The 15,039-nt window shown below is 41.0% G+C and overlaps 1 protein-coding gene across 1 annotated transcript; it reads left to right on the plus strand.

The window, feature by feature from the left end:
- Positions 1 to 356: 356 nt before the first annotated feature.
- LOC125138169 (UDP-glucuronosyltransferase 3A1-like) lies at positions 357 to 14,769 on the plus strand. The gene is given in 10 exon segments (XM_047799443.1): positions 357 to 450; positions 5,032 to 5,146; positions 7,775 to 8,259; positions 8,262 to 8,302; positions 10,564 to 10,693; positions 10,696 to 10,768; positions 12,172 to 12,248; positions 12,251 to 12,409; positions 12,579 to 12,582; positions 14,110 to 14,769. Coding segments are annotated over 10 exon segments (1,455 nt in total). The 3' UTR covers positions 14,387 to 14,769.
- The last annotated feature ends 270 nt before the right edge of the window (positions 14,770 to 15,039 follow it).

Here is a 15,039-nt window from a genome sequence, read left to right on the forward strand (position 1 = left end):
GTTCCCATCGTGGCGCAGTGGTTAACAAATCCAAGGAGGAACCATGAGGTTGAGGGTTCGATCCCTGGCCTCGCTCAGTGGGTTAAGGATCCGGTGTTGCCGTGAGCTGTGGTGTAGGTTGCTGACTTGGCTCGGATCCCGTGTTGCTGTGGCTCTGGTGTAGGCCGGTGGCTACAGCTCCAGTTCGACCCCTAGCTTGGGAACCTCCATATGCCTCAGGAGCAGTTCAAGAAATGGCAAAAAGACAAAAAAAAAAAAAAAAATCTCACAGCCAGCACCTTTCCTTCACTACCTGCACGCTAGGCCCCTGGGCGAGGGGCACAGTGCTCAACTCCGCAGTTTCTATAGGAACAAGGATGAGGAGGCCCCAGACGCTGACTCTTGTTGGCTTACTACTGCCTGAACTCCTGCTCTCAGAAGCTGCCAAAATCCTGACTCCATCTCTGGTGGGAGAGTGTTTGGCCAAAGATACAGGAACAGGTCTGTCCCAGGCATCAGTGCCAGGGCTCAAGCAAACAGCCCTTGGTGAGGGAGTCATTGCATGTGTTTTTCCAGTCCGGAAAAGCCCGGCAGGTTTGTTACCCTGGCTGGCAGATGAAGAGGTGGGAGCAGTTTGTGCCAGAAGATGCAGGGCTGGGGCCAGAAGTTTGAGATCCAGCACAGTGCGGGAGACCCAGGTCCACTGACTCCCGGGCTCCGGCTAGACGTTCAGGGGCTCACCCTAAACTTCTGGAGGGCACAGCAATTGCCAGTAAAGACTGGCTAGGTAGCCATTTTCAGCTTTGGAGGCCAAGGAAAGGTGGCAGTAGTAGTAATTTTCTGAGGCTCTGTGGGAGCCCAGGTGGAGTGGGGAGGATATTTCAGTGACAGAAGAGTGGAGTGTTTTCATCCAGAGGAGTATATCAGAATACAATGGCAATCACAGGATGGAGCTCCCTCAAGATCTATTTTAAGCCACAGTGGGCTCTCTTAGATCACTTTTAGATCACTGGGAATTAGGGGATCTAGAACTAGAAGGAGCCATAAATCATCTAATTAAGTCCTCACTATGTTTTCTGGAGCAGGAAACTAAAAATCAAGGAAGTGAAGCTAAATGGGATTGTTTCCTTAATTTTTCTTTCTAATCTTTCATTGTTAGTAGACAGGAATGCAAGATATTTTTGTGTATTAATTTTATATCCTGCAACTTTACGGAATTCATTGATGAGCTCTAGCAGTTTTCTGGTAGTATCTAGGATTTCTATGTATAGTACCATGTCATCTGCAGTCAGTGACAGTTTTACTTTTTCTTTTCCATTTTGGATTCCTTTTTTTTTTTCTTTTTCTTCTGTGATTGCCATGGTTAGGACTTCCAAAACTGTATTGAATAAAAGTGGTGGGAGTGGACATCCTTGTCTTGTTCCTGATCTTAATGGGGACACTTTCAGCTTTTCACTATTGAGAATGATGTTAGCTGTGGGGTTTGCCATATATCTCCTTTATTATGTTGAGATAGCTTCCTTCCATGCCCACTTTCTGGAGAGTTTTTTTTTTTTTTTTTTTAATTAAAAAACCAGTCCTGGATTTTGTCAAAAGCTTTTTCTGCATCTATTGAGATGATCTTATGGTTTTTATTCTTCAGTATGTTAATGTGTTGTATCACATTGGTTGATTTGTGGGTTTTGAAACATCCTTGCATCCTTGAGATAAATCTCATTTGATCATGGTGTATGATACTTTTAATATATTGTTGGATTTGGTTTGCTAATATTTTGTTGAGAATTTTTGTGTCTGTATTCATCAATGATATTGGTCTGTAACTTTCTTTTTTTGTGTGTGGTATCTATGTCTGGTTTGGGTATGAGGGTGATGATGGCCTCATAGAATGAGCTTCAGATTGTTCCTTCCACTGCAACTTTTTAGAACCTTTTAGAAGTGTTTCAGAAGAATAGTTCTTAACTGTTCTCTAAAGTTTTGATAGAATTCACCAGTGCAGCCATCTGTCCTAGGTTTAGTTTTTTGGAATTTTTTAAATCACAGTTTCAATTTTGGAACATGTGATTTGTCCATTCATCTTTTCTATTTCTTCTAGTTCAATCTTGGAAGATTGTACCTTTCTAAGAATTTATCCATTTCTTTTAGGTTGTCCATTTTATTAGCATATTGTTGCTTGTAGTAGTCTCTGATGATCCTTTGTATTTCTGTGTGTTAGTTGTAATTTATCCTTTTTCATTTCTAATTTTATTTATTTGAGCCCTCTCCCCTTTTTTCTTGATGAGTCTGGCTAAAGGTTTATCAGTTTTGTTAATCTTTTCAAAGAATCATCTTTTAGTTTCATTTATTTTTTCTATTGTTTTCTTCATCTCTGTATCATTTATTTCTGCTCTGATGTTTATGATTTCTTTCCTTGTACTAACTTTGGGTTTTTTTTAATTGTCCTTTCTTTAGTTGCTTTTGGTATAAGGCTAGGTTGTTTATTTGGGATTTTTCTTGTTTCCTGAGGTGAGACTCTATTGCAGTATCTTCCCTCTCAGAACTGCTTTGCTGCATCTCATAGGTTTTAGATCTTTGTATCTTTGTTGTCATTTGTTTTTATTTTTTAAAATGTTGTTTATTTATTTATTTATTTATTTATTTATTTATTTATTGCTTTTTAGGGTCACACTCACGGCATATGGAGGTTCCCAGGCTAGGGGTTGAATCGGAGATACAACTGCTGCCCTACGCAACAGCCACATTAATGCAGGATCTGAGCTGCGTCTGCGACCTATACCACAGCTCATGGCAATGCTGGATCCTTAATCCACTGAGCAAGGCCAGGGATCAAACCCAAAACTTCATGGTTACTAGTCAGATTCGTTTCCACTGCACCACAACAGGAACTCCTATAGGTATTTTTTAAATTCTTCTTTGATTTCTTTGGTTATCCATTGATTGTTTAGTAGCATATTACTTAGCCTACATGTGTTTCTGTTTTCTGCACTTTTTTTCCTTGTGATTGATTTCTAGTCTTATACTGTTGTGATTGGGAAAAAATGCTTGGTATGATTTTAATTTTCTTCAATTTACTGAGGCTTGATTTGTGATTCAAGATGTGATCTATCCTGGAGAATATTCGGTGTGCACTTGAGAAGAAAGTATATTCTACTGGTTTGGGATGAAATGTTCTATAAATATCAATTAAGTCTATCTGTTCTAATGTGTCCTTTAAGGCCTGTGTTTCCGTATTGATTTTGTCTTGATGATCTGTCTATTGCTGAAAGTGGGATGTTAAAATTCCCCATTATTATTTTGTTGTTGTCAATTTCTCTTTTTATGGCTTTTAGCAGTTGCCTTATATATGGAGATGCCCCTATGTTGGATGCATATATATTTATAATTGTTGTATATTTATAATTGTTACAGCTTCTTCTGGAATTGATCCCTTGATTATTAGGTAGTGTCCTTCTTTGTCTCTTAGCAGTCTTTATTTTAAAGTTTATTTTGTCTGATATGAGTATGCCACTCCAGCTTTCTTTTGATTTCCATTTGCATGGAATATCTTCCATCCCTTTACTTTCAGTCTGTATGTGTCCCTAGGTCTGAAGTAGATCTCTTGTAGACAGCATATATGCAGCTCTTGTTTTCATATCCATTCAACCAGTCTGTGTCTTTCGATGGGAGCATTTAATCCATTTATATTCAGGGTAATTATCAGTATGTATATATTTATTGCCATTTTCTTAATTGTTTTGAATTTGTTATTGTTGGACTTTTTTCTTCCCTTCCTGTTTTGTTCTCTTATAATTTGATGACTATCTTTAGTTTTGTATTTGAGTTGCTTTTTCTTTTTTATGAATGTGTCTATTGTAGCTTTTTGGTTTATTATTCCTATTAACTCCTAATTTGACTACACCTCTTTATTTTGCTTATTTATTAACAATTTTAATGAAGAAATAGCATTAGTGGCACTAAAGAAGCAAAGATCTCCAATAATCACATGTGTGGATTCACAATAAATGCATGGAATGACAACTGGGTTATTGGTAGTATATGACTGAGTCACTTTGCTGTACAGCAGAAATTGGCACAACATTGTAAATCAGCTATATTTTAATAAAAAACAAAAACAAACCAACCAAACAAAATAGTTATTTGTTATTTCTTTTCCCTTTTTCTTTTTTGCCATACCCACAGCATGAAGAAATTCCCAGGCCAGGAATTGAACCTACACCACAGCAGTAATCCAAGCCATACCAATGGCTAGATCCTTAACCACTAGATGAGATGCTAGATCCTTAACCCACTGAGCCACCAAGGAACTGCAAAACCCATTGGCATTTTCTTAGTTGTGTCTTGACAATGTCAGAGATAGAAAGGCCTTAGACTGACCAGATCGTTTCTAACAATTTAGCTGAGCTACCAGGTCTTGAGCTTTATGTAAGGGCAATGGCATATCCCTTTTGTTTGAGCTGCTTTGTGAAAGTTTCTATCTTGAATGTTGTAAAATGAATCTCCTTGGAGGAGGATGTCCTCAATGTAATCTTATATTATGCTCCTGGGGAAAGTTGGGTATAGTTAATAGCTTGCAAAACAAAGATATTGGCCAATGAATGCAGAAGACTACTATTTTAATTAAGCCATTTGGTACTTTTTACTGAATCACAAAACTATTTGGATACATTACTTTAAATAATATAATATAAAATATTAACTCTTTTTAAAACGGAAAGAGTAGAGGCTCTCAAATCTACTTCGCTAATTATCTTAAACTAACAAATTTCATTTTCTCAGCAGCAAAATGAGACAAATAGCTATACATTCAGTTAAAGCTTCAAATGATAGTTTCTATAACTTTAAACTAAAAAGCATTCCTGAATCATTGTAAGGTTCTCAATAAATACTTCCAGTATGCAAAATTGAATGAGAAAGCAAGCAAATGGAACAAAAGCAATTCAAAAGACAAGGTTCGAATAAAGTAATTGCAACAATCAAATGTTAACATCATCACGCTAATGTTAATCCATGTTGTATGGCGTATGTAACATATTTAACCCATTGGTGTTTTCTTAAATGTTAAAGAGGAGGAGAAATCATACAAAATTATTAATTGGTTTCTACCTGAAGACAATAACAAGGAATTTAAGAAGTCTTTTGAATTCTTTATGGAAAAAAATTTTAAGGGCAGGTAATTTTTTAAATTATTTAAAATAAAGAGACACAATTTGGGTATTCTAAATGAATGGATGGATGCTTGGACTGAGGATGTGATAAAGGGATGGTAGGATGGATGGAGTGAGGGAGGGAGGGGTGGATGGTGGGTGGATAGTTGGGTAAACAAGTACTTCACACCCAAATCATCCGTTCTAACCATTGGGGACTTTTCCTTGCTCTGTAGGCATGAAGGTATTCCTGTAGCAAGTTGAGGCAGGGGAGGTGAGGGGAGGTGGGTAGAGTAGTTTCTTCTGAGACTTTCTTGCAATACTTCACTTACAGTCTTTGTATTCTTCCCAATACAGAAGCATAGGTACCTCAACCTTCTACTGTTGCTAGGGAAATCAAAAACACCATTTCCATTTATTTTTTTTTCTTTTTTCTCACATATCTTTATTAATGGAGAAGACTTTTGAACAATGATTTTATAGAAGTTGAACATCTGGACATGTAAAGTCTTTTTTTATTTTATTTTATTTTTTATTTTTAGTCTTTTTGCTATTTCTTTGGGCCGCTCCCACAGCATATGGAGGTTCCCAGGCTAGGGGTCCAATCGGAGCTGTAGCCACTGGCCTACGCCAGAGCCACAGCCAGGCGGGATCCGAGCCGCGTCTGCAACCTACACCACAGCTCATGTCAACGCCGGATCCTTAACCCACTGAGCAAGGGCAGGGACCGAACCCGCAACCTCATGGTTCCTAGTCGGATTCGTTAAGGAACTCCTAAAGTCTTTTAAAAAAGCAATTAACCTCATGCAAAACGACATGAGGCTAACTCCTTTTGCTTCATCTGGAATGGAAAGGCACACATAACTCCTGAATCTTAGACATAAAAGTGGAAAGACAGAAATCCGTGCCTATCTTGGTTAGTTACAGAGGACTCATCTCCTCTTTTCTTCTTGAAAATCTGCTAATCAGGGTACTGCTCAGATCTATTTCCATAAAACTCTTTTCCTCATTCAAACTGGAAGACCACAATCCCTCTGGTAAAGGTCTGATCTAACCTACTCAACTGACACTTAGTCTATATCATCTTCCAATGTTAGTTATATCTTTTATGTGTATGCTTTGTCTATTCTCCCATAATTAACTATGATTAATGAGCTATAGTCTAGGAATTTTTTCAGCATTACTGAAGTTACCCAAAAGTTTTGGTAACCATTCCTTTGTTGTATTAAATATTTACAAATATACGGTGGACGATGTTTTGAACCAACCACTTCCATTGTGTGACTTGAAATTAACCCTAAAGATTAGAGATCTGCATATTGCTAACAACTTCTCAGCCTCTGGGTAGTCTCCATCTGGGGTGCAATGGTGCAATGGTGGACAGTTATAGCTATGCCAGGGTACTGATTTTTTTGGTCCTCCATGCTCCAAGAGACCTCTGAGGTCTTGAGCCCTTGTACTTGTTACCTCTGTTACCTTAAAGTACAGATGGCTATCCTCATCTATTTCCCTGTATGTTGCACAAATAGGAAACAGGGTCATATTCTATATAGGTATTCAAGGGAAAGCAGTGCAAGAAGATAGGTTCCTAAAATAATGCCATAGGCATTGTCTTAATTAGATGTCAGTAAGTTTTGCCACTATCTTCTCTAGATGCCTCAGCCTGCATTGAAGTGAAAAGGCTAATCACAAGTGGCAAAACCATTTTTTTCTTTGCTTAACCTGTGGGCACAGAAAAGGAGAATTACCATTTTTTTAACTGAGATTTTAATTTCTGATATGATCAAAGTATCCCTGTTTATTCATATGTGATATGTGAATAAACAGGGGTTTTTTTTAATTGTATTTTTGTTAGAGTATAGTTGATTTACCATGTTGTGTCAATTTCTGCAGTACAACATAGTGACCCGTCATTCATATATATATATATATATATATATATATATATGAATGTATATATATATATATATATGAATGTGTGTATATATATATATATATATATATATTCTTTTTTTCATACTATCTTCCATCATGTTCTACCCCAAGAGATTGGCTATAGTAGGACACAGTCTTTTGTAAAAAATAGCTTGTATTGTCAATATTTATGCGATTGTGTCATCAAGTGCCATCAACAGTTTTGCTGAGTAAACAAGAAAACCACTCATAAAAGTTCAGTCAGCCGTTTTGCTGAGTAAACAAGAAAACCACTCATAAAAGTTCAGTATGTAAATAAAATTTAAGGAGAACATCACAGAATTGATCAAGTAGAAAAAGGTTTGTGGGTTTGCTACTGTCAGAGAAGCCTCTCAGAGCAGAAGTCCCAGTGATTATAGTTTTTTTCTTTCAGTTCATTTGTGCCCATGGATTTCAGGAATTGAGAGCTCAAAGATACATTTTCTAAGAACTGGCATAGAGATGGCTGGGGATCAGTGAAGAAAGGAAGAGGGGAGGAAAGCAGCACCCTCAAGAGCAGAATATCTGCCCAGAGCGACTGAGAAGAGGGTACATATTTATGTACAGTGGTTGAATAGTATGGCTGCCCCTGGGGGATGGTCTTACTTTCCTGGAATATTTTCTTTGTAGCCCCAAAATTCTTTTATGCATTGTGCTATTATGCTTCTAATGAATATTTATCATTTATTTTTCTCTTACAGAATCGCATTTGAACATCTTTTAAATATTTTCAAACAACTAGGGTTTCAGTGCAGTCAATTGCTAAGGAGAAATGATACCATGAATTCTTTAAAGACAGAGAAGTTTGACCTGGTGATAGTTGAAGCTTTTGAGTATTGTCTTTTCCTGGTTGCTGAGAAGCTTGGGAAGCCATTTGTGTCCACTCTGCCATCCTCATTTGGCACTGTGGACTTTGGGCTACCAAGCCCCCTGTCTTATGTGCCAGTGTTCTGTTCCTTGTCAACTGACCACATGGACTTCTGGGGCCAAGTGAAGAATTTCATTATGTTCTTTGATTTCTCTGTGAAGCAATGGTAGGTTTATTCTAAGTATGATAAGACCATCAAGGAGCATTTCCCAGAAGGCTCTAGGTCAGTTCTGTCTCATCTTCTAAAGAAAGCAGAGCTGTGCTTTGTTAACTCCAACTTTGCCTTCGGATTTGCTTGGCCCCTGCTTCCCAACACCGTGTTGGAGGCTTAATGGCCAAATCTACTAAACCAGTACCACAAGTAAGTAAAACCTAAGCACTTGGTATGAATTTCCTGCAGAGTTCCTCAACACAGAATTGGTGGCTCCCCCACCCCTGGGATCCTGGGAGTGCATAAGATGAGGCAAGTGAGACGCTAGCTCACCCCTTTAAAGGAAGTACTCACTTTCCGTGTCATGCAAATACCAAGTTAAGCACTCATACAACCCTGAGGTCAACCTCCTTAAATATTATACCCAGGGTCCTCTCTTGCCTCACCTTAACCCTGGCTCTGGTTGGATAAGCCTTTTAGTAAGTTGATGTTTACATTTTCATTTTGTACAATCATATGTAAACATGTAGTAAGCATCTGTCACGTGATAGACTTGTTAAGGTGATGAGTCACTCATGATGAAGTACACAACACTGTGAGATGGGGTGTGACCAAGGCAGGAGTGTGTGGGACTGATGGTGAGAATGCAGGCATTATCTTCAATATCCCCAGACTGTAGAGCCCTGGTCCTAACTCTACCCAGGCCTGGTGATGGATCTGGCATCAGGCCTGAACCCACGAATTTGGTAAGAGCTACCTGATTTGAATGCATAGAGTCAGAACCATTGCTATAGAAGTTTTCAAAGTGGAGGGGAGCTAAGATGAATTGGCTACCTCTTACCTAGCAGCACAGCCTTGCAATTTTATGGAATTTATTTTATATAATCTCTTGCCACCTGGAGAGAAGTTTGATGACCTACATTTTTATAAATGAGGTGACATAGGCTCTGGTGGTGTAAGTGTCTCATTATCATTCATTTCAAAGCCAAAGAGATCCCTGATTTGGCCTGGGCTTTCCAGGCACCAAAGTGTCTACCCTTCTTCTAGTGACCTTGTGTTGTTCGGGCAGCAAGAGTTGGAGAATGAATCTTGGGCTAGATGACCTCTGAGTTGGTAGAAGGATTATTTTTTTAGGACTGGAGCTGGGAGGCAAGATGCTGCAGGTGGAGAGAACAGAGGGCCCAAAGTGTGAAGACGGAAGTGAGATGTCTCTGGGTTTACTGGGTGACCCTGGCTGGACTAGGGTGTGGAAGACCCAGTTGCACAAATACAGCCAGGCCAGATTGCAGGAAGCCTTGCTTGTCAGGAGAGTGGGTCAGCCCTGGCCATTGCAGGGGAAGGGAGTTGTTAAGTAGGAGCATAATGGGAGTAGGATTGTAATGGCTGTGAGAAAACAGCAGTTTTTTTTCAAAAGATTTTCTCCTCCACATTTTCCAAATTTTTGTAATGATTTTACATTTGTTTGTTTGTTTTATTTAGCTGCGCCCTGAGGCATATAGGAGTGGGCCAGGGATTGATCCTGTGCCACACCAGTGGCTTCAATCTGCTTCAACAACAACCCCAGATCCTTAACATGCTGCTCCACAAGCAAACTCCTGGTTTTATGTTGCTTTTTAATTATAACAGGATGACAAACTGTGGTCAAAGTGGTCCTCTGAGATGGTAAATCAGGCAGTGTTACGCTCAATGGAATCAACCCAATAGGGTAAAGCTCTAGGAGCTGAGGTTAGGGAGCCACAGAAGTGCAGAGAGAGAGTCAGGATCCAAAGAAATCTTTAGAAGAGTTGACAAAATGTGTTAAAACTAAGATTACAACATTAGGTCATAACTGTCCTTTAGAACTGCCTGGGGACTTAAAAAAAACAAGCTGCCTAGGTCTGAGACTGGGGCTGGGCTTTGTTGCTTTTTAAAAAAATCTTCCCATGTGAATATAATGTGCATTCATGTGGCTGAATCACTGCGGTAGGAGTCGAACTGCAAATGTCAGTGACTAAGAATATTGTAGGATATTGGAGGAAAGCACACTAAACGGTGCATTGGGTGGTTGCCTTCCCATTCTGCCTCTACTTCTTATTCCAGAGGCCTTCTCCCAACTTCTCTCCTCTCACTTGCAGATCGCCTACCTCTCTCTACCTTGCTCCTGGTGCTCTTCCTTACGCTACCACTTCTGGTCTGACTCTGGAAAACACCCAAGTGGTCATGTCTCCATGAACCTAAAATAAGTAGAGTGTCTAGGATGACCATGACACTCAGGTCAAGGTTTCAAAGATGGATATTCCCACCAACACCATGGGCATGAACACAGTGCAGAGAGTGCTGAGCTGTCTCAGGGGCTATGATAGTAGTTCCAGGACAGTGAGCTCTAGGAATGACAGAAGAGTGTATTCAGTAAATAGCTGACTTTCATTTCATGGCTGTCTGGGTTTCATGAAAACATTGTTCACCTCCATTCCTTTCTGACCTCTTTCCAGGAATTTGAGAATTTCATTGCTGTGTGGAGACTCTGGTTTTGCCCTGTGGCCCTAGGCTCCATGGTGAACTTCTGTCAGTCCCAGGAGGTGGTCAAGAAGATGAATGCTGCCTTTGCTCGTCTCCCTCCAGGGTGATATGGAAGTATAAGCCTTCTCATTGGCCCAGATACATAAAATTGGCAGCAAATGTGAAAATTGTGGACTGACTGACTCAGAATTTTGGACAGACCTCCTAGGTAAGGACTGCCCAGGATTACTTCTCATTTACACGTCTTTGGGCTCATGAGGCCTCTGTGCTAACCTGATCATCACAAGGTCACTCTTCAGATGGCAAGAGTGGAGCAGCCAGCTGGAGCTCTTGGGGAATCAGGCTGTACTTTCAAAGAGATTAGATGCCAAAATAGCCTTCTCCCCTTCATTCATTTTATCCAAGACCTGATGTCTGCAGCTGTCAAAGTCACATTGACTTGCTGCCTTTGGTCTTGAACAAGGTCACTCCCAAATAATTCTAAACAATCTATGAACTCTGAGAACATACACCAGGGAGCACTTTGCCACTGTACATAGCTTCATAAGCACCTGTTCAACCATGTTCCCTTACACACTCACACACACACACATACACACACACATGGATATATTTTCTTTAGCTACTAAGATTGAGCAATTCATTCATTCACAATAATAATGCCAACATAACTGAGCACCAAGCTGAGCAAACTCATAGCCATTTATGTGGCACATTGAGTCTCTGATACCAGAGAATTTCCTCACTTCCAGCTGGTTATCCCTGTGCCTGATGCTGCTTCTTAGAGACCCCTCACTGCCATAGCCACTGACTGGATCAGAGGCTAATAATCAAGATTATGACAAAATTATCCATACAATTAAAAAACCCAAATTCCTGTTTCCACTTCTGCAAATGTATTTCTTTAAGTCTTGGGTGTAGGAAATGGTTGTCATTTCAAAGAGATGAGGAGACTCTGATGCACATCCCAGTTGAGCAGCACAGACTGAGTCTAACTCTTCCTTATCAATAATCATTTTCATTAGCTTTAAATAAGGATGGGATGGAAAGGCTGGAACTGCAAATATTGAGGTGTAAAGTCCAGTCTTTACTTTCAGGGGGCCTCTCATATATTTAAAGAGGTACACATACAGTGTAAGTTTTACAAGTGTCACATGTGTTGCGATGTCAATAAATGTGTCAGGAGTTCAAAGAAGAGGGATATTGTTTGGGACATGAGAAAGGTTTGCTTAAAGAAAGGAAGAGAGAGACAGAGTCAGAGAGACAGAGACAGACATAGGGAAACATAAAGAGAAAATACATGAGAGATGCTAAGAGAGTCGTGAGCGGGATAGAGAGAAGGATAGCTAGATGGATGGATGGAGATATATGCCTTGCTTAGTACTATTCTCTAGGGTTCTGAGAATTCCTGGGCTCTGGCTGAGGCAACTCTATACAAAAGCAGGGCTTGGAATCCTTGGATGTGTGGCAAGCAAAATCATCTTTACAATGACTCCAACACCATTTATGCTCCCATTGGTATTTTCTTCTACCTTTTCTGCTTTTCCTGGTATTCTGAAAGTTTTATCCTGAAATGTTCTGCTCTTTTTTTTATTTGCAACAACTTACCCTCGAATCTGCCTTTCTGTCACCCATGGCGGGTTGACTAGTGTCATGGAGGCATCCAACATGGCGTGCCCATGGTGGAGATTCCGTTCTTTGCTGACCAGCCTGAAAACCTGATCTGGGTTGAAACCAGAAAATTTGGAGTCTCTCTCCAGTTAAAGCAGATCAAGGTTGAGACATTAGCTCTGAAGATGAAAGAAGTCATGGAAGAAAGTGGTGTGCAGCTCTCTGGGCTTGTGGTTACTTAGGTCGAATGAAGACATAAAACACGATAGGCTCTATGTGGGTCTTTTTTGCAGTAAAAGCTGAAACCTCTAAGACACAGAATAACATGTCTTATTATTAAGACAAGCTGACTTTTTTCCTCTGAGCGGAGGACTAGAGCAGTTTAGGATAGATGCTGAGAATGATTTTCTACCTGTTGGTTATGAGAAACCTGAGCTACTAACAGGGGTCTTTTAGAGGTCTTCTCTTTAGGAGGTGCTCATAGTAGAATTCCAACTGAGGCAGGAGGTTGCCTTTCTGTTCCCAATATCCCACAGGCTTCCCTACCTCAGGACCTTTGTGCTCCTCCTTAGGACACTCCGACCCTTCTCTTCACAGGGTTGGCTCCTTCATGACACTGGGGACTCATCCCAGTGTCACCTGCTCAGAGAGAGACTGTTTTTCTCTGTTGGTCCCCAAGACCTCCCTCCCTTTCACCCCAATCCTAGTATTTTTTTCTTAATACATCTCAGGGTCTGTAATTGCCCCCATTTCTTTGTGTTTTAATTTATTGTCTGTCTCCCACAGTAGAAAGTAGAGAGTAAGCTCTCCTAGGACAACCACCTGTGTCTCTTGTGTGCTATGTTCCAAGGGTCCAGTAAAGGCCTTCCACAAAATAAGTTTGAGTGGATTTCTCTTATTAAGTAAGTCAATACATAGAGGCCCATTGATCTCTTTAGATTAACTTCCCAACCAACACAGATCTCATATGAAGAGAAACAATGTATTTTCTTTCTTATAATGAAGAAGGCCTGAAAACTTGGAGTTCCCAGGACACAAACCTGAATCCTATCTCGAGACTTAGTATTACTGCACATCATTGCAAGTAGTTCTTGTTAGATGACTGAATAATAACCATATAGCGTGCAATTTCTAGCCCCAAAGTTGTTAAGTTCTGGGGGTCGGAAAACCCAGAAACTGTATGTATTTGGTATCTCGTGTATTGAAAATACTCATTTTCTAATGAATGGGTTTGTAACTTCACTGGATTTTGAAAGACCTAGATTCCAAACGTCCATGAGCCACTGGCCCCTGTGAAGGAGTCTTCTGGGCTGAGGTGGCCTGCAGAAACTTACATCAGCGCTAGCTGCATAATTCATCTCTCCTGGTGTGAAATGGAAAAGTGGAGCCTCTTGTCATAAAATTTAAGCATTTCAAGAAGGTGCTAGCAGAGAATTAAGTCAAGTACAGGCTCATCTAAGGGCCTCTGCAAATATGCAGGCCATAGGTCATGAAGCCAGCACTGGTCAACACGATACTCTGAGGGGCAGGAAAATGTGGGCAAATTCTTGGGCACTCCCTAGAGTCACATTCATTATTTAGCCCAGACACCAGTACAAAGTAGGTGCTCAATAAATTCAATAGTTTCTTGTAGTATACCACAAGCCTCCTTGGGGTAGAGATTAGTTCTTACAGACTTTGTCATTTTTTTTTTAGTATAGCCCTTCCAGCGTCAAGCATGGATCTTTGCATACAGGAATCAATTTGAACTTTTAAAAGGAACCCAACTAGACAGTGGCAAGGCCAGGCCAATAATATTCCTTGAAATGGAGCCCTTTGTGCATAAAGTGGGAAGTGTGTGTGTGACACAAAGTCTCTAAGACTTCTGAGACCTCTTGAGTGACCCCTGCCCCTGACTCTGCCAACAGGTACAAATCTGCTGCGGTGGCTGATAGCATCATCAGGCGCACCCACCCCCTGACTCCTGCCCAGCAGCTGGTGGGCTGGACCAAATATATCCTCCAGATGGTGGATGCAGGGCACCTCAAGCCCCACACCTTCCAGCAGCCATGGCATGAGCAGTACCTGCTGGGCGTCCTCTTGTTCCTGCTGATGGTCACCCTAGGCACCGTATGGCTCTGTGGGAAGCTGCTGGGCCTGATGGCCAGGTGGCTGTGTGGGGCAAGGAAGCTGAAGGAGGCCTGAGGCTACGTGGAGCCTTGGAAAGCAGAGTGTTTGGGCAGCGTCACCATTTCTTGGCCTCTCCCAACAGGTGTGTCCAATCCTGTTCTTCACATCCTATCCACTGTGAATTTTGCTACAAATTTCTGCTCACTGGCTTCTTCCCACAATTGGAATTCTTTACTGAGCACTTGTGGCCTTCGTTCCTGCTAGTCAGCAAGGGCTATTCTGTGATTCTGCCCCCAGGTAATTTGGACAGGGACCCTCAGATCTGAGGTCTTGAAGCCGCCTTCCTTACCATGCTCTTCTTCAAGGCCCTGAATCTGAACCATTCCAGCCTCCATGCCAGGTGTCTGGTATCTTCTCAGCCTCCTTCCTTCACTCTTCCTCCGCCACTTGTCATGGAATAACAATGACCCAAGGCAAGTGCTTTGCGAATTCTTTTGTCTTCTGTTTGCTTCTTCTTCAAACTGCTGGCAAAGCTCAGGAACCCTGTCCCCAGCATGTGCATTCAGGGCCAGACATAGCCTTGCCTGTGTCCGTGTCTCTAGACCCTGCTTCGGTCCTGCTAAGCACTCCTTCCTTGCAGATCAGGCCTGGAGGCTGCAGGTTGGTCATGGGCTGAAGGGTCCTTGGCCTCCACTTTTCATAGGTGTGAGCTATCTTCTCAATTTTCC

Source organism: Phacochoerus africanus, chromosome 1 (genome assembly GCF_016906955.1).
Source record: "Phacochoerus africanus isolate WHEZ1 chromosome 1, ROS_Pafr_v1, whole genome shotgun sequence".
NCBI classification, from domain to species: domain Eukaryota; kingdom Metazoa; phylum Chordata; class Mammalia; order Artiodactyla; family Suidae; genus Phacochoerus; species Phacochoerus africanus.